Genomic DNA, 19,887 nt, shown 5'->3' on the forward strand with positions numbered 1-19,887 from the left:
AGATTGTCTGGCTCTCAGCTGAGTGAATCAATTATATGTGTAAATGTTTGTCCACAAGAGCAGTAAGGGCCTGAATGTCTTCCCGAGGTAACTAGACCAGCGTGGGGGAGTGTATCCAGGGCTCAGCCCAACCTAGAGGATAAAAATAGAATGATTAGCCAAAAGAGTTTTGAAGAGAGCAATGGGCTTGAGTTGACTTAAACTCCCTTATGCCTTCCCAGGGACTGCCCAGTGTTGTGACGGTGAGTACATCAACGGGACCCATAATGAGAATCACCTCTGTGTTGTGCTCCAACAGCTCTGTCTATGCTCTATTTCTAAATTGCTTGTCAAACAATTAATAGCTGTCTATTTTGAACAGCTAAAGAGAACATTTACACAGCTTTTTACAAAAGACTTCTTCTGTCCTTGCAAAAATTTAAAACTTAAAATAAAAAGGAAATCATCCCCCTCAAAGTTCCCCAGCGTTGTACCAACACAACAAGACAACTGACATGATACCTAGAGGATACTTAAATCAAGTTCTTAGAACCCAAGGGAAATATTTATTGATCTTCTGACTGCTGTGTTTCCTTACCAGATCTAATTATTCTTTAGACAGAAACTGCCAAGAAACAGGATTTGATAGCATGGATTTTGAGCATATTATTTCACGGGTGTTACACTACAACTGTTATAGTGAACAAAATCTTTTACCCTAATAACTGTGTCAGTGCAGTCCAATCTCCTTCTCAGCTAAAAAATCAAGAGCATTGGCATACCTAGTCTTTTTACTTCACACCTTGACAAAATGGATCAAATCACTAGTGTGTCTCTTCCAGTATCTGCTCTTCTATGTTTTACTCACAGATGTGTCAAGATGAGTAACAAGCACAGCAAGACAGTCCCCAGCTCAATACCTGCCCTATATGGAAGTACAGAGCAAGAAAGCCTTCCTGTATAATAGGAAAGGTTTTCTACTAGTTAACACAGTTAATTAATTAATTAGTGTAATTCTAGCACGGTTTCTCTGACAACATAAGCAGAATACCTTTGTTGTCAGATATTCTGCTCAAGTTGTCAGAGCACATGTAACACATTCTGCTTCAACTTGCTCAAACTTTTGACAAATAAAAAGGCATTTTATCACACTTTTAATCCTAAAATGGACTAGACCTTTAGAGAGATATGGAAATCATGTAAGCTCTACCATTCAAAGAATAATCATTATAAGGACACCATTACAGATTTTTGTGACATTGTAAATGATAATTATTTACAATATAAGGAAATAAAAAATAATTGATCGTTTCAATAGCGGCATTCTTTTTGTTGTTGTTCTGCTCTTCGTCCCACTCTTTCCATGCAGCAAAGGGAAAGACAGAAGATAGAAAAGGAAACTATAATTCTTAAAACTAGTATTTCACCACATTTTACATGTAAGAGTTTATAAAAATAAGAAAACAAAGGGACTTGTCCATGGACACTGGTACTCCTGAAAGACCGTATCAATCAAAACACAGGTCTGCACACTGGAAGACCATCTCAATACTGGTCAAACTTCAGCAGTACCAGTCTCTCTCATATTCCCAGTCACTGAGAATCAACTGCCCATCATTCACAAATGGAGAATCACCAGACTTGAGAAAAGGTGGACAAAGCCAAAGCTACTGTCATTGCTTAAAGAACAGGTGATAGAGTACTTCTCTGATCACAAATCTGGGAAAGTAAGCACTGCCATCAGTTCTATAAGATCAAGTTTTCCACATCAATACTTGTACTATCTTCTAATCTCTCACACTCCAACACACAATTTGCCCTTCTGATTTAAGTGCTGAAGAACTGTTTGTGCAGCCGTGCTGTTCCCTGACTCAGAGGACTGATGAAGTCTAAAAAAAACACCTGCCACCAAGAACAGACTTGCTTAAAACTACATCAGTATGCAGACCCGGTTCACAATACAACTGCTCAGACAAATGTGCCAGCAAAACTTGCTTAGGTGACACAGCACTGGAACAGGGATTGTTGGAAACGCGACACAGAAACCCCCAGCCAGTTAAAAACTGTCTTGTGAAATGTTCGGCTAATTTTCATTTCTTGACTAGGATGTATGGAAACACTTCTTTCATCTTGCTTTTGTCCTTTTTTACATTGTTTATCATCCAGATGGCCACTCCTGAGAATTCTTACAACAATTAAAAATCTGGCAATGCTTTCTGGCATTTTCAGATACGATGACATGCACGTATGTTCAAGATGATGTGCCCTACAAGTCTGATTTTCCTAGCTGCCTGTTCTAGAACACATGCAAATGAAAAACTTCAGACCTTAACACAGCCCTCTGAAATTAACATAATAAAGTATTCCCATGCAGAAACATTTCTACCCCTCCACCTTGCCAAGGTGGCTTTGGACTGAGCCCATATCTACCACTGATTACATACTGAAGAAACAGAACAATTTTGAGAAGATCAAATTCATTGTTAGCCTTTGTTATTTTAGAATCAGTTTAAGATGACAATCAGTCACATAAGAATAGAAATCCCTGATAGGAAGGAAGAAAACTGCAAGAACACCCAGGATGGTTACAGAGTATAAATCCTTTCTTTCTATATGCATTAAAAGAAAGTTGTCTTTGGTATCACAGTTCTGAAAAAAAGTAAACCAATTCTTCTTAAAATATGTGGCAGCTGTTGAAATGCACTGTTATTAAAATACGATAATAAAGCAAATGTTGGACAGTTTTTTATTAGAGATGTGTTTGTCTTGGGTATCTAATATTGGGGTCTCACATAGTGGATCATACCCACCTCTAAATACAGCTACCATTCCAAAATCCCCTCTATATAGTCCATAGCTGCCTAGTAGTAACGCTTATGGCTTTAACATCAATCAGACTGGAAAATGCTCAATTTCCACAGTGAAAGAACTTCAGAAACAGTTTCAAGTGATTCTGAGCCCAGCACTTTCCACAGCACAAAATCCACTTCATGTCTAACCACCTTCCAGTCCTTTGCACACAATGCAGTTCCTTCTCCAGCTCTCACTTGAGTCACAAACCAATTTCCCAACTCTGCAGAGGAAGCAATGGCTGCTCTGGCTGCAGTTAATAGCAGGAAACAGGCCAACTCTGCAGTGCTCAAAAAGGCACCTTGCCAAGGCCGCTTGCCTCTGTTCCATCACTCCCAAAGCCACTGCTGCACACTGCAGGAAAAACTCTTACATTAAGGTACACTGCTGGACTAACAAGTGTCAGGGGACTACTGAAACAACCAGAAGGAAGAGGAGGCAACTATGTTCCCTGTTGTGTGATAGAAGACAGTCTTTAGGTGACTTACAGATGATTCAAAAATGTTAAGAGTTTTGGTATTTTGATATGGAAACCATGCCATATATGGAAAAGACCTCCCTTACCATGAATCTAGCTCATTCAAAGTGTTTTTCTTACTATTACATGAAAACACAGGAATTTTTAATCCACCCTTACCTTTTTTCCCCCAGCTTTCTATACTTTACAGAAATCTTTCAACTATGCCAATTCTTCCATGTTTATTTCCACTGATGTCTAATCCAGTGTGAGAAAAAAAATCAAAGATCACAACTACTCATGACTATTTCAAACTAAATAAGAAATGAAGGACAGATCATATGAAACAAAATCACATCTTGCAAGATGAAAGACTTAAACAAAACATCAGCTTCTACTGCAAAGTTCAGGACCACACTGGAAACCCAGATGCCTAAATCAGCACACCCATCTCTACCAAATTAAAATAATCTATCTTCTAAATACTTCCTCTGCAGAAAAAATGAAGGTAAGAGATCTGTTTCCAGATGCTACCCATCTGACTTAAGAAAAGCCAGCTGACTGTGCACAATGTATTACTGCTTTAGAATACATGACTATTATGCCCTTTTTATTCCTCACCTAAGCTGATCACCTGGTTTCACATTCCCAAAGGAAAAGCCAAGAAAGTCTTATGAAAAATTAATACTTTGTTTTATAATTTAGCCACTCCAGCATCTTTAACAGTTCAAAGTTCATGAAAGCAACTTTCCTTAAAACTATTTTCCTTCACAGGACAGTATCAAAAAATATGGAGATTCCAAAAATCTACAATAAAGGTATTGGTAAGTTGCTGACTCAGTGAATTCCAATTTCTGCTGTTCTGGTAGCAAAGAATTTTAATGAAGATACTATTGTACATCATTTTAATTAAGGAAGGATCCAAATTTCCCTAACATGTTCTTCATCAAAGTATAGTTCTTGAACTGTGTGGCCCTACAGGTAACGTGTGCAGCCTGTGGGTAAAGGTACTCCTCAGTCCTAGACACAGGGAAGAAGAAAGAATATTCAGAATGAGGAGACAACCCATGGGTATGTTTTGTCTCTTGTCCACAAAGTGCCCCCTACAGGGTAGGATTCTCCTACCAGCTTCCTCCATTTCCACCTCATCCCACACCACACACTCCTGCTCACAAGCTTTAATTTGTTTAGCTGCAAATTCCTCAAGCCTGTTACATCACTGCATTAGCAAACTTAGACATATAGTTTAAAAGCACACATTTTGACAGGACTCACTGCTAAGACCTCAGAAAAATGTCTAAAAAATGTCCTGCAGAGTTTTGTTACATTACTTGCTATGTATTTCAAATGAAAATAGGAATTGCCGAACTAGATTAGAAAACTAGACATTCCAGTTTGTAATCCTTCCAGCAGTAAATACCAGATGCCATACACAAAAAAAATAATCCTAAAGCTGACACTATCAGACATCCCAACCACAAGAAAACTCCTGCTCTGAAGTATTTTTGGAGCTATAACTAAAACAACATAAATACAAGCCATTCCCTGAAAGAACAACCCCATTCTTCCTCGCCTGTGTGTACCAGCGCTAGGAACTCTGTGACCACAAAATAGGTTGGTGCAGCAATCTACTCCAACAGAAAACATATTTATTTGGTGGAGTTAGCCTTCCACTGGCTTGGCCAACTCAACTCGCACAAATGCCAGATCCTACGAAGTAGCAGATAATTTGGTAAACCTTTTTTTTTTTAATTAGCTTAGGTACAACATGAAAGCAAGCCAAGAGAGACATGAAGTCCTTTACAAGACAAGCAGCAACAGCAATGCTGGAAAGGGACAAGAGGAACACGGCTGCTCCACTCAGCAGCAAACTGTACTAGACTGGTTTAGCTTGAAGAATTTAGCTCTTAAGAAACGTAGGCTACAGCTACACTGAGCCAGTTTAAATCAAAACAGCCCAGGATCACCTTCCACTTTGTTCCACGCATGCATTCTTGTCCATTCCTGTGCGACAATGTTCTGCATGTCTGATTCAGTAACCATCTCACCAAGTTCAGTCCACCATAGAAGCAGAAAAAACCTATTTATACAGCTCTTTTTTTTTTATCTCAGCTTTTGCCTTGGAAATCTACAGAGTAGTACTGCCACTGTGCAAAAGAAAAAGGAGTGCATGGCTTGGGTAAGCAGACACCTATTTAAGTAAGGCATAGTTAATTTCAAAATATAGTTAATAGTTAATTTCAAAAAATATTTGTTGAACTTATTTCCAAAACTGTTTGAGCATAAATCAGTTTAAGAATTTCCTTTTAGACTAAAAAGGAAAAACTTTAATCCTACATCTCTTAACTTGCTTTTACAATCACTTTTGGACTCATGCTGTGTTGAGGTATCTAATGTGGATCTTGAGCCGCTTGCAGGTTCATCATATGGCCAGTGATACTGGAGCTGAGTGGGATGCTTAGGATTCTGGGTCATCCTGAGTTTCAGCTGCGAAAGAAAAGGAACCAGCAGGGACTGCTGGGCCTACACTGTTGGTTTGCCTTGGGAATCCAGCCACACTTCCCATCCAGCCCTGCAGTACAGCAGAATCCTGCCCCAAGGACTGGCTGCTGCTGAGTCCACTGAGTGAAACAACCCCACCTCCTCCCTCTTTCCCTTTGGCCATGGCAAATCTTACCATTTCTGACAGACCCAAATTTTGTACATCTCAGCATCACAAAAGCTTTACACATCTGTCTTTGGCCTGGGCATCAGTGATACTTGCATCAGTGTGCTCTACTGTCAAGGTACAAGCCATGTGGTTTGTGGAAGGGACAACTTTCACATGTATCCCACCATTCTGCTCAATTTTCCTCAGTTTAGAAGTGTCTTTTCCACTCTATCCCTGGGAAGTAAATAATTTTAAGCTTTTTAATATCTTATGCTGAATTTTTGGTCTCTGAAGTCTCCAGCCATATTCCTGACAGTTAGTAAGTCCACAAGAAGGATTACTGACTTTATCATCTACAGAAATACCACATTTTTGAGGTTTTAAATAGCATCCTGTAATATTCAACTTGACTGTGTAAATTTAACATTCTTCTAACAATTTACTTAAGAAATTGCCTTGGTTTTAAAGGACAAAAAAAGCTCTAATCAAAGTGTGAATACGTGAAAAAAAACCCCAACTATTACTTCCTTCAATATCATGTATTACCTTCAGAGTTTGAGCCTTGAATTGCTAAGCTTTCAAGACAAATAATGATAGAAAAGGGAGCAAAAGCACATTATTATCCACTGAAGATACCTTCTCTTCATCACCTCCTCTATGTCGTTGAAAATTTTCCTCAACCTGGATCCCTCACACAGCAGTAGATAACAAAAAGGGTACAGAATGCACTACCTCCTGGATTTTGTTCCAGGACACCTTTTCCTAGGCCAACTGAGGATCTTAACAAGGAAAATGGAACACAAAGCTTTTGATTGTGTCCTCCCTCAGAAAAAAAACAAAACAAACCCACAATTAGACAGTCCAGACTGTTTATAACAAAATTTCTATCCACAGTCTTTCAGCATTTTTATCTCACTCCTTTTCAAATGGTCAGTTATTTACATCATATTGAATGAACACTTTGTATGAGAATAATCTCCCTTTTCTTGCATTTTTTTCTAGTAATTTTCTTAATTTTTCTCATCCTTGTACTATACATTCCTCAATATTAGTTTTCCAACTTGCACTACTTTTATCTTTTTCCTTGCAATAGACACAGTGCTAGAAGACATTAGACAGAAGAGACCAGAAAGGTCCACAATTTACACTTGCCCTATTTAATTCCCCAAAACTAGACAGAAGACAGGAAAGAAGAAATCACCAAGAAATAAAAACAGTACTGAAATGCTGAAGGACTAATTATGCATCTCAGAGACTGCAGCTACAGTCTGGGATGGCTGCGTTCCCATGACACGCTGTCCAAAGGAAAGCACGCTCAGAGCTCAGATTTTCTGACAAGAAGTTACCTTGATTTGAAGACATCCAACAGAATTTCAATCTGTGATAAAAATCGTAAGACTCCTCAAATTAAAAGACAAAAGAGGTAAACAGAAGTTCAGTAATACCAGAATAAAAAATACTGGTTTTACCATGCATATGTTTTATACTTGATTGATTCATGCCAAATAGGGTATAAATTCTGACCAAAGTTCTTCCCCAGAGTCAGTTTTATGATTCCCTTCCTACATATGATTTCCCAAAGATGAACAAGGTATACACAGCAGCCTTTTCTTCACAGCTGAAGGTACTTTTATATTTTCTTCCCACACAGAATTACTCTAATACAACTTTCAGAAATGTAATTCTGCCCTGGGTCTCCAGTGATACATTTTTTGGCTGATAAATAGGGAAGAGGAATGAAAGAGTTAAAGGTAAAAAAATAACGCTGCAGTCTCCCTACTTTAGGAAATCCAAATTAAAAAATGCTGAAACAAAAATAAATTGTGTTACACAGTTTGACATTGGTGGTATTAGTATCTTCCTATCACATAAGCTTACTAGCTATGGCATCCTTTTACTTCACATTTCTAATGCAACTTAACATCTTGGTTTTCCTTTTTAATCACCACAGGGGAAAAAAAAAAGCTTATAGGAAAACAGAACAGAAATCTTACCATTTAGTTTTAAACACTGTAAATTGTAGTAATAGTTCAAATTATGTGATGCACATACTTTGTTTATCAGCACTGTTCCTTTTTGGAATTCACATAACTCCACATCTGTACAGCAGCGTGCTTTAGTTACGTCACATTATAACCTCTAGTTCCATGACACTTTGTACTGTTCATTGAAAATTCCTTTTAGATTATTTCCAGTGTTTTCTATTTTGGAGCCAGAACACAAACAGAAGAAAAAAGTCCCTCTGAAACTCTTAAATGTGACCCACAAAGTTCAAGTAGTGAAACAAAAATTAAGCTCCATGATTTCTTATTCATTCAGAGGTCCTATAGTCCCTGTCCTGGACTCACCAAAATGAAACAACCCTCCTCTCTTTTCTGCAGAGGGAAGGCAAAAATGGTTCTAATGCAAATTAGCAAATCGAACAATTATATTTGATTAACATAATAAATTCTTTAAAAAGTGGTACCATGTACATCTACATGACTTAGATGATGAATGGTAGGTAGTCTGGCATACATGGAATTCATTATTAAATAGTACAGATGCTTCATTTCAGCACACTCCCAGCCTTAGCTCATTCTCACCAAGATTTCCATCCTCAATGGTCAGCACCACTTCATCCATCACCAAGGCCCGGAAATCCAGCTCCTCTTCACAGCACTTGGCCTTCAGTGCTCTCAGGATCTCCTGCTGAGGGTAATCTTCTCTGATGCGACGGTCTGTTAGGAACCACAGCCTGGGAGCAACTGAACTGCACATCTTGGACTTGTCTTGCAACCTTCAAGGTCTCCTTCCAATGGAACTGCTGGACAGTGGAGAAGATGAGACTCTGTTAGAGTACATAGGCTCTTATCTTCATGATCCCTGCTGTGCTAAGTCCCACTTCCTCTGCACAAGTCAGTCCATTTCAACAGACTGCAACTTCCAACCTCCAAGAAGCAAAATAATGTCTATACACATTCTGCAACCAAAAGTACCAACAACATAAACAAATCCATTTACATTCCATGGAATGTTAAATGCTGGAAATTAGGTCTTGGTTCTCATCCCAGGTTTCTCCTCGAGAAGTACACAAAGACATAACTACTGGTACTGGCAGCAGCATTCCTCTTTCTTGACAGTACTAAGAAGCATGCAAAGAACAGAAAACAATCTGAATGGCCATGTCTGAAGACCAGAATTTCAACTTCATGATTGGCATAATTCCTTCAACTGAAATAACTCTGCCCTTCTCCTAGGTACTGCTAAAACACCCAGTGACAGACTTGATTTGTCTCTTTCCACCACATATGGGAGAGAGTGTGACAAACTCTTTATGATAAAAAGCAGACCAGAAGAACAGAAATTAATTACCACAGAATCTTCCAGATAACTATTTAGGACTGATTTGGTCTTACAAATATTTCACATCTCCTGTAAGATATACCTAGAAATATATCTAGTAGTATCCAGAACACATAATAATGGAAAAACCAATGGAACAAGGAGCACCAACAAAATGTCAGGAATACAGAACATTAACACATGTAAAATACAGCAAAATCAAGGCCAGAATTTCAGTGCTAGCCCTTTCTTGGTTCAAATAATTTTTTTTTTATCACCTTTATTCATAAACAGCACTAATGAATTCAGGACTGAGAAAATACGGTTCAAATTGAAAAAGTTCAGTGGGGTTACAACTAATAACAGCAAGGTACTGCTCCTTTTTGCTTTGAATGTAGAGGACTTGGGCGATTTTTGACTGAATATATTTTTACTGAAATATTTTAAAAGCTATAAAACAATTACAGGTACATTCATGGACTACTCCTTTACATTCAAGAAAGACAAGCCTGGTGTAGGGAATAAGAATTCTGGAGAAAACCAGAACGGTTTTCTGTGTCACCTTTAAACTTTCCTATTAAAACAAAGAGGCAGAAATCATCATTTTCACCAATATAACTGACATGAGTTCCTAGCAGAACTGAACTCTGAGATAGAAACAGGAGTTTTGCCTGGTAGTCCTAATGACTGCTGCCAGCAGGCAATGTAAATATAAAACCACCTTTAGTATATAATTGCTATCACTTGACGTTACAAAGAATTTTAGTTTCTGCAGCAGGTCTTGGGACAAAAGGATTGTTTAGTTACAACCATAAGAACCAGCTAGGTTTCTGTAGAATTAAAAAACATTTTTCTTTTCTACTAGTACAGCTTTTTCTTAACAAGAAGATAAAATTTTAAGTGCACATTTTTATTCCTGGTACTGAGAACCATAGTAACAACAAGCAGAGACTGTGACTTTTTCTCCATTGATTTGGTAAGTGAGGTGCAACAATAAAGCCAAGGACTACAGTTCTTCATACTAACAGACAGAAAAAAAGCAGAAGCTAGGGAAAGACAATCACAGATCCAAACCAGTCCTTGACAGCAGTCAAGATGTTCAAGGTAAAGCAGGAAAAAGAGTGTTTGCTCCGTGCAGAAAAATGGGTGTGGGAGGTTATAAGGAGTATCTTTTGATCTCTCAAAGAACCTCTTTGTTCTTCAAAGCAGCTCGAAGTGAAAAGGGTAAGATGAGGCTTGGGCTGGCAATGGCTGACATCTATCAGATCCTGCCCCACTTCTGTCTCCCTCAACAATGGATTTCTGGACGCGGTAGTTTACACGGAACTTCCTGGAACACATCCTGGGCTAGGCAGCGGGACAGGCTGTGTTTGGCAGGAATGCCCCCGCTGCACGCCCATTCCAGAGGCCGCGGGCACTGCCCCTCGGCGCTGCCATTTGCAGAGGGGCTGGCGAGGCCGAGCAGCGCCACCTGCCGCCCCTCCCGGGCAGCGCCGCTCTGCCCCGGCCCCGGCGGGCGCATCCCAGAGAACAGCCGGAGAACGCCGAGGGCATGGAAAAACACACCACACACACTTCCTCAGCGATAAAAAACAAACATAAATCAGAAACCATCACGTATTTCCAGCCTGCTTGGGGTTTTACTTCGGCTTTTTGTGGTTTGAGGCTTTTTCCCCCTCAGTACTGGTTCTAACGCGGATATAAGAACCAAGTACTTTCTCCCCATTTTTGCTTTCTTTGCCAATCTGCTTCAATTTTCCTCAAACCTGTTCTCTACGTGACCCCACCTTCACCCCCTTAAATACACCATCATGTCTCCCTGTCATTTCAGCACTTAATTTCTTAAAAAATCAGCAAAGGGTCAAAGAAGAAAGAAAAAAAGGTATATCCTTCTCTTTCCTCCACCTTCTACTTTTGAAAGAAGTTACAACATCGTCAAGAAGGGCCATCCATATATATCAACGGGCACGTTAGACCAGCATGTGTACAAAAATGCCTTGGCTATGGCTATTCATCTCCCTCCTAATACTGCATCTCGTTTGCTCAAAATCTTAATGGTTTTGTAAATCTATATCCAAAAGCTCCCATCTTATCATAAAAAAGGCAGGTAACAATCTCAAGTCTGGAAGTAAAGACTAAGAAGCTCACTTTAGAACAAGCTACAAACCAGCAGCAGAGGCAGAAACTAGCAATCCTAACTCTTGGATCCTTTGCCTCCAACCCAATACCATAGTTTTCTTCCAACCAAAAGAATTTTTCACACTAACATTCTGCTCCTAAAAACAGAATATATTCATCAGGTTCAGCCTCACCTTATAATCTACTTTGATTGTGTAAGAAGTCTCACATAACAAAACTTGCAATTTACTCTATTAACCTAAACATCTTAAAAATCCCTCCTGTGTTCTCAAGAAAATGGTTTGTAGGAGGAAAGCTGGCCTTGCAGTCAGATGCACAAAAGCATTAAGCTCTGAAGTTGAATATTATTGCCAGAACTCTTCCCTGAAAACCAACTCCACCCATTTCAATCTAAAAGACACAGCCTCAGACAATGCTGGGTGTGCATAGAATACTTCCTAACCCGTGAGAGCATCTCTTGCAAAGTAACTATGGTATATATAAGGGGAAGAGCAGATGTTTAAATAACTTCAAGATGGCCACTTCAAGTGCAGTTTTCACTCAAAGCTACTACAATCAAAGTAAGTACAATCTTTCAATAGCTACTTCACAGATTTATGGAATTAGACAGCAAAAACTAACCATAAACTTAACTGCATGTAACAGACTGGGAGAGGGAAAAAGGGTGGTATCAAAGGAAAAGGTCTGTGGTAAAAATCAAACTGCGTGTCATGCCGGCCAAGCAGACACTGCCACAACTGCTTCAGGAAGACACTGCGTGGAACAGATTCCTTGCAATTTACAGAGGGAATGAACTCTCACCTCAACTTTCAGCTGTGGCACCCTCATAATTGCGTAAGCCAGGCCTTACTCCAGCAATCACACAGCAGCTTCCTTCCCTCCCCGGCACATGCAAACCTCTTTCCTCCCACATTCCTTCAATTTGCAGTACACCTCTGGCAGCTGTTCTAACAAAAGCACTCACTGTGCTCCTTTTTGACTTTACACCATACATGAATATGTTTTATTGAAATAACAGGGAATTCAGCCAATCAGATCAGCTGCCTAGAGAGATCTGGAAATCTTCTCTGAAGGCCACTTTTTGCCTTGAAGGAGGTGTTCTCTTCAGAGAGAAGATTAGACACCTCACTCACCCTCCAGGAATGGGAGATTGGTCTCCATGGTTCATTTACTCGTTCTCCCCATTTCAACACCCAAAAGTAGAAGAAAAATAGACTAGTTTCTTTTTCTTTTTCATCATGATGCATTTACCTTAAGATGAAACAAGAAACCCACTATTAGGAGATACTAATCAATTTATGTATTATTGATAAATGTGTAAGATAAAAGGTATCTAGTATGCAAAAAAAGTTCAGTATTCTTTTTATTCAGAATGCAACTACTCAATGCTTTTATAAACAAAAAAGTCTAGGTCGTGTCTTCCCTATGGGAATGATGAATGGAATCCCAGATGTTTCATAGCATTAAGGATCAACGTGATCTAGCTATTTCACCTGCTTGACCTGTGATCTGATGTTGCAGCACACACCCACTGAGTACAGCAGGATCTGGGAAACAAGTTAGTGGAACAGTTATTACCAGCAGCCCCTCCCAGAATCACCCCTTTTTTAGAGCTTGGCTCAGACTCTCAGTTACAGCACTGTTCAGATAACACAAACCCCACACACTGCAGTGGTTAACAGAGAGGTAAAACCTAATCTTAGTTTTAGCATACCTCTAGGCATGTTTAACCCCTACAGCTGAGATACTGACAATAAAAATCTCAGGGAAGGGAGAAGGAATGAGCAAGAGACTGACAGTCACAACCGCCATGGGAAATGGAGAACTAGGAAAAACAGTGCTCCAAGCACTTGCCTCACTATGAGTAACACCAACAACATCATTAATGCTTATCCCTTAACACTTATTTTCAGAACAGTGCTATTCAAGCTGGAAAAGGTATTTTGACTTCCTTTTCATCACTAATTAGCTAAGGCTTGAAACTGAGTAAATATTTCCAACAAACCAATTGTCTCTACCATTACAGCAGTTTCTAGAATGGCAGGAAGGCCACATTTCTAGACAGCGAAGACCTAAGAATGGTTGGCAGATGTTTGCAAGTTATATCCTTCAGGAGACACCTCAAGGCAGATCTGAATTATAAAGTCAATTTCAGATAGCAGACCAGTTACACAGCTAATGAACAGTCATCCAGCACATGACCCAGCATGTAATCCATCATACACTGTCATGGAAGTCTCTATCTCATCTTAATGAGAAGAAAGCAGTATTTGAAACATCCCAGAAATGGGACTTTCTATGTCATAGGGAGACCAGGTCTGCACACAGCTGTTTCAAGCATAAAGCACAAGTGATTTTTTTTCCACACAAAGATACTAGAATGATAATCATCTAAAGAAAATGTTAAGGAAATACGTATGGATGATGAATATATCACATGGTGATAGAGAAAAGAACTGACATCTTTAGAAAAATAAATCCAAGATAAATCAACTCGTTCCTGACAATGCTGCTTCATGGTGATGCTTAAGGCCAACATCAAGAAAAATTCCTCTTTTACGTACCAGAAACTAGTTTTCCTAAGACTGTCACATAACTGTTTGAGAATCTTTGGAAAGAACACATTTTTTAAATCTGAAGAATCTGAAAAATTAAAATATTTATTTAAATGCATTTTATATAATATATTGAAAAGCTGCAGCGCAATCTGTCCACTGCTGCTGCATTATCATCCACCCCCTGCACATGCATCGGAGAATTGAAAGTCTCTGCAGGCAGGTGAACCCCAAGCACACCTCTTTGAAAGCACATCACAGTATTCACCTTCTTTTCCCTTTGAGATTCATAGACTGCAACAGCCAAAGGATATGGGAATACATTAATTGTTCCCATTCATTCCCACCCCTGCAGACGGGCAACTACACTCCCCATGATGGCTTTCATCTCCTTGTCTCCACCTTTGCACTGAGTGATGTTCAAGATGCTAGCAGCAATCCTCCCAGGCACAGCTGCCTCTGAAAGGCGGACATCCACACCCCCCATCTTTCCTTCTCTGTGTTCATGCTTGCAGGTAGAAGGCAAGATTCCTCATTCACACACCCCACTTCCCGATCACCACCAAATAATCCATTCTCTTTCCTCCCTGCAACATGAGCCCAATACTGGTCAGCATCAGCCACCCTTCTACTTCGGTCTTGGTATTTTTTCCAACAACAGGCTCTCAGCTTTTTCACGCCCCTCCACTGTCCCTGGGTGCGCACGCACAGCCGTGTGCAAATAGAACACACCATTTCCTCCCACATCAGCTGCTTTTCCACCTGTGCCAGGTTCCCCCGCAGTGTGGTACAATACCCCCTCTCCTCCCCGATCCGTGTGTACACAGCCAGTTTTCCCTCCTCCCTTCCCCCACCCCACAGTCTCTGTGCATGCCTCTCCCAGCGCATGGAGTGGGGGAAGGGAAACATGCATTGCGTGAATGAATGGGCTGAAGAGGCTTACCAGAAATTTGGTGAGGAAGGAGTGGAAGACGAAAAAGACACTAAAGATGGGTGTTTCCTTCAGCGTGCCAAGTGCTGCTTCAGTTCTGGCTCCCTTAAGGAGGTCACGTGTCTTGCTAGGTACCCCTTTTCCTGGATCCTCTACTAACCAAAAAGGGTGGCCAGGAAATCTTCTGGATGCCTCTCTGCACTACACCCCAAAGGAGGGAAGGGTACTACTGAAGCTCCCAAAGCAAGCAAGCGATGATAACGTTCTCCTGGTCCTGTCAGGCACTGTCTAGCGAATGCCTTTGGGACCAGGGTAGATTTCTGAGGGAGGGAAGGGGGAGTAAATGAATGTTTAAAATAATTCCCAAATTGTTCTCCCCTACGGAGCAGGGAAGGATGGGAAGGAGTAAAAAGAGTACTGGTGAAGAGCTGTAGCTTTCTATGTAAAAGAAACTCAATCCTTGTGTCTCTGCTTCCTCAGAACTAAACCCCTAAATGACTGAAGTCACCAATACCTAGAGGAAAAAGAAAAAAGAAGAAACATCCCTATTAGATATAAACATACAAAGGTATGAAATAAATTAAATCCCAAAGGAAGAAAAGGTGCTATTCAAAACAGTAAGCAAAGTCAAAAGAAAATGATGGCATGAACACAATTAGGGGAAATGTGCAACTTTAAATATTTTACACAAATACACTATCACAGAAACCAATTTTGAGGGGAAGAAACCCACAAGGCTAAGCAGTTTGCTCTTTTACTTAAGAATGTGCGTTCAGTGGATAGATAAATCCGTACCTACACGGGAACACATGAGGAAATTAAGTTTCTAAACCTAGAAAAACTATTCCTATTTATTTGTGAGTCTTTAAACCTTTAAACCTCTTCCCCAGAATAACCCTTAGGATTCAGATGAGACTGGAGAAAAGTACGTTTCAGTTCAGAAGCGTGTATTCCTATGCATTAGGAGCATGTATTCCTATGCATTAGAAGCCACTCCACCACGGAAAATAAACAGCGGTTTATAAACGGCGACCAGAAAAAGAAAAAACAAAAAAACCCAAACCAAAATAACATGTCTAGAGGATGCTTGCTTAAATGATGGAATCAATCCAAGATTAAGAGTGGCACACTTGGAAAACGGAGCCCCTGGTAAGATCCCAGGCAGTAAAGTCACCGATGTGCCACCAGCTCTTTTTTAAACACCGGAAAACAAAAGGGGAGAGGAAACCTAGTTGGGAAGATCTTGCTGCCAGACCCAACGCCAGCCACACACACCCCTGGCTCCATCACGTGAAGATCAGCCCCCGCAGCCACCGCCGATCACCACGGACCTGTGCGGGGACGCGGCCGCCGTGCGAGCCCGCGGGGCGGCGGCCCCCTCCCCGCGCTCGCAGCGCGACCGACCTGTCCGCGGAACGCGGGTCCCGGACCGGGGCCGCGCCCCCCCCCGCCCCTCCCGCCCCTCTCCCCGCGCACAACGAGCGGCCGCCGCAGCCGCTCCCCCTCCGCCACCCACCTGGGCGCCCCGGCGGGCGCGGCGGGGAGGCGCGGGCAGCTCGCCCCGCTCCGCGCGCGGGGGATGCAGCACAATCACCATGGGCGCAGCGCGGCGGGGCGGGACGGCTGTGAGGGGACGGTCCCAACCACCCCCCCGCCCGCCCCCTCCCCGGGCACGGCGGACCCCACCCCCGCGGGCTCGCGCCCGCTCAGCCCGACATCTCACCCGCCCCGGGCACCGCCGAGCCTGAGGGGACCCGCGGGGCGCCCACCCCCACCCCCTCCGGCACCGGGCCTGGGAAGAGAGGGCGCGGGGCGACGAAGGCTCCGGGGAGACGCGCCCCTTCCTCCCCGCCGGCGGCGCGGTCCTAGAGGGAAGCGAGCGACGCGACGCGACGCTCTGCTCGTCCCCCCCCCCCCCCCACCCCCCGCCTTCCCCCCTCCTCGGTGTCCCTCCTCCCCGCGGCTGAGGCGAGGAGGCCGCGGCTGTTCCCTGCACCGAGCCCCCCGCCCGCCGCCGCCTCCCGCGCTCGCTCCCGCCGCCTCACAGCGAAGCGGCGGCGGTGCCGTAACGGCCGGGCCCGGCCTGGCACGCGCGGGGCGGGCGCGGGGGAGCGCGGGGGCGGCGGCGCTGGGATGCGTCGGACCGGACCGGGCCGGGCTGAACTGGACTGGACCGAGCCGAACCGGACCGAGCCGAGCCGAACTGGACCGGACCGAACCGGACCGGATCGGACGGGACCGAACTGCTGCTCGTGAGCGGCGGCACCACCCGCGGGCTGAGGCCACTCCTGTCTAACGGCTGAGGCCTCCCACAGAATGGGTCAGGCTGGAAGGGACCACAGTCGGTCATCTGGTCCAACCTCCCTGCTCCAGCCGGCCATCCCAGAGCACATGGCACAGGACTGTCTCCAGACAGCTCTCAAATATCTCCAGTGAGGGAGACTCCACAACCTCTATGGGCAGTCTGTTCCAGTGCTCGGTCACCTGCACTGTGAAGAAGCTATTCCTCATATTCAGGTGGAATTTCCTGTGCATCAGTTTCTGCCCATTGCCTCATATCCTAATGGCTGGCACCATCAAGCAGAGCCTGGCTCCATCCTCTTGGCATCCCCCCTTCCACTGCTTATAGACATTGCTGAGGCCTCGCCTCTTCTTGAGGCTGAACAGGCCCAGCTCCCTCAGCCTTTGCTTGTAAGAGAGATGCTCTAGTCCCCCAGTCATCCTCATTCCCCTCCACTGGACCCATTCCAGGACCTTCATGTCTCTCCTTATTGAGGAACCCAGACTGGACACTGCACTGCATATGCAGCCTCACTAAGGCTGAGTAGAGGGGCAGGATCACATCCTACAACCTGAGGACAGTGCTCTTCCTCATGCCCACTCCCACCCTTCTCCCCTGCCCCAGACCAGGCTTCGGTCCAGCCCCCACTGCCATAGCAGACCCCAAGCCAGGTCCTGCCATGCCCAACCAGTTTCTCCTGTAGTCCCACCTTCCACCCCTGACTGCCCACTCCAGGGTGCAGACACCAGGCCAGTGCCACAGGTGACCGGTCCCAGCACAGCCCAGGTAGCTGTGCTGTCGGGTAGTGCAGCAAAACATACAACACCTGTTGTGCTTGTCCGTGCTGCTGCTGTTGGCACATGGTGTGCAAAGCCAGAACCTTTGTACTTCATGTGACAGAACCACAGAATCAATTAGGTTGGAAAAAACCTCTGAGATCACCAAGTCCAACCTGTGATTGAAAACCACCATGTCAATTGACCATGGCACTGAGTGCCACATCCAGCCTTTCCTTAAACAACTCCAGGGATGGTGACTCCACCATCTGCCTGGGCAGCTCTTTCCAAAAACTAATCACTCTTTCAGTGAAGAAATTCTTCCTAATGTCCAACCTAAACCTCCCCTGGCACAGCTTAAGCCTATGTCCTGTCTCCCTATGTCCTGTGACATGTCCCACATGCCACACACCATATACCATCATGTGCCTGACATACCCAGCGTGCAGCCAGGGCTGCACCATCCCTCACTGCACTCACTTCTCCAAAATAATAACTGCTGGCAGCAAACAAATATGACACATCCCCTTTATCAACTGACACACCTTGTTGATCAGTTTCTGTGGTACACCTACTCAGTTTCCTCAGTACCACACCCTTTTCATTCACTATATTGTGTCAGCTGTATATTTCACATTTTCCTGTGTGAATTTCTCTGCCCAACTTTCAGAACCTCTAGACACAACACACATGCTGCACACCAGGAGAACAACATGTGTGTTGCACTCAATAACCTGTGTTGCACTCCCAGCTTTGCAAATATGGGTACAGCCACTGGTCATTCCCAAACACCCATCCTACCATGAATGTTTCCATTCAACCTGCTTTCTTCTGCCTCTTCAGCATGTAGCAATGCTGTCCTACCCATCTTCATTCTCTAACCTATAGGACAGTTTGTTCATTTTGTTCTGCAAACATCTCGGTCCTACTCCCCAAACCTCAGGTGTGATTCAGGCAGCTCTTCGGAAATCTATTTGCTTAATGAGTTTGAGGCAAGGCTACCTCACAGATGATGTCAGAGGCCAAAATCCCTACTTACCAGACATCATCCAATGCTCTTCTGTCTGCTTGGGTTGCTCGCCAAGACTTCTGGCTTCTCACGGCTGCAAACCAGAGACCACTTCCAAATTCGAGGTTCCCTTTTCAAGGTTCTCTTTCTTCTGACTCTGTACAGCAGTATAGGGAAAAATATGCTATCACTCACTTAAAAGCCAACTTGAAAGTACAGCTTGAGAGCAGGAGGCAATCGTAGGCAAGTACCAGCAGGGTAAACTAGTAATAGATAACAGATACAGATAAGGAACACCAAAATGCTCAATAGTATTTTTGTTGTTTTGACAGTAGCAAAATACTACTTTCTTTGACAGAATTACTACACTCTGAAGCTTTCTAGAATAGAGTTCCCATGTGCATGAAGTTCACACTTTCAAAAGTTGCAGTTTCAGGCTGTGAGGTGCACAGGGATTGTTGACACAGAGAATTTGCTAACAAAGAGCTACTGTGGTATCACTGCTCTGCTGAAGATTGTGCAACAACTGCACATTGCCCAGCATGCACACGTATTTCAGAATAAGAATTCTTCTGGATTCATGCATGCTGCTTTTAAGACAGCATAAAGCAAAGAGAAAAGAAAAATGTCTGCATTAGGATTTTATAAAACTACAGTGACACAGTAAGAGAAGAATATTTTTATTTTAGATTTCAATAAGCAGCCAATTGGTAAGACAGGTGCCTCTGCTGCTCAAACACGGTTAGCAGTTTGTGGTAAGAGGAGAATTGCACAGCTGGGGAATTCAGGAATGTAGATTTTTGGCCATACAAATGCATGTTTGGTTATAAGACATCTGAGAGGAAGTCATTCTACAAGTACAGGAAAAACACTCGTCATGGTAACAGCAAGATATTTGATCTCAAACCATTTGGGATACTTCAGCTGGGTCTTATG

General features: G+C 43.1%; 1 protein-coding gene across 6 annotated transcripts in view; it reads right to left on the reverse strand.

Moving 5' to 3' along the window:
• Positions 1-16,768, reverse strand: part of RIMKLB (ribosomal modification protein rimK like family member B) — a 42,047-nt gene extending 25,279 nt beyond the window's left edge. The window contains exons 1-3 of one of the 6 annotated variants that reach the window (XM_069017367.1): positions 16,609-16,768; positions 14,898-15,399; positions 8,522-8,742 (exon numbers count right to left, since the gene is read on the reverse strand). In XM_069017367.1, the coding sequence (XP_068873468.1) occupies positions 8,522-8,696 (175 nt within the window). In that variant the 5' untranslated portion in view covers positions 8,697-8,742; positions 14,898-15,399; positions 16,609-16,768. Of the gene's footprint in view, positions 1-8,521; positions 8,743-14,897; positions 15,400-16,401; positions 16,491-16,608 lie in introns of those variants that run through there. The other 5 variants (XM_069017374.1, XM_069017359.1, XM_069017394.1 and 2 more) reach the window with 5 other exon arrangements.
• Positions 16,769-19,887: the final 3,119 nt, after the last annotated feature.

This window comes from Aphelocoma coerulescens, chromosome 1 (assembly GCF_041296385.1).
Source record: "Aphelocoma coerulescens isolate FSJ_1873_10779 chromosome 1, UR_Acoe_1.0, whole genome shotgun sequence".
NCBI lineage: Eukaryota > Metazoa > Chordata > Aves > Passeriformes > Corvidae > Aphelocoma > Aphelocoma coerulescens.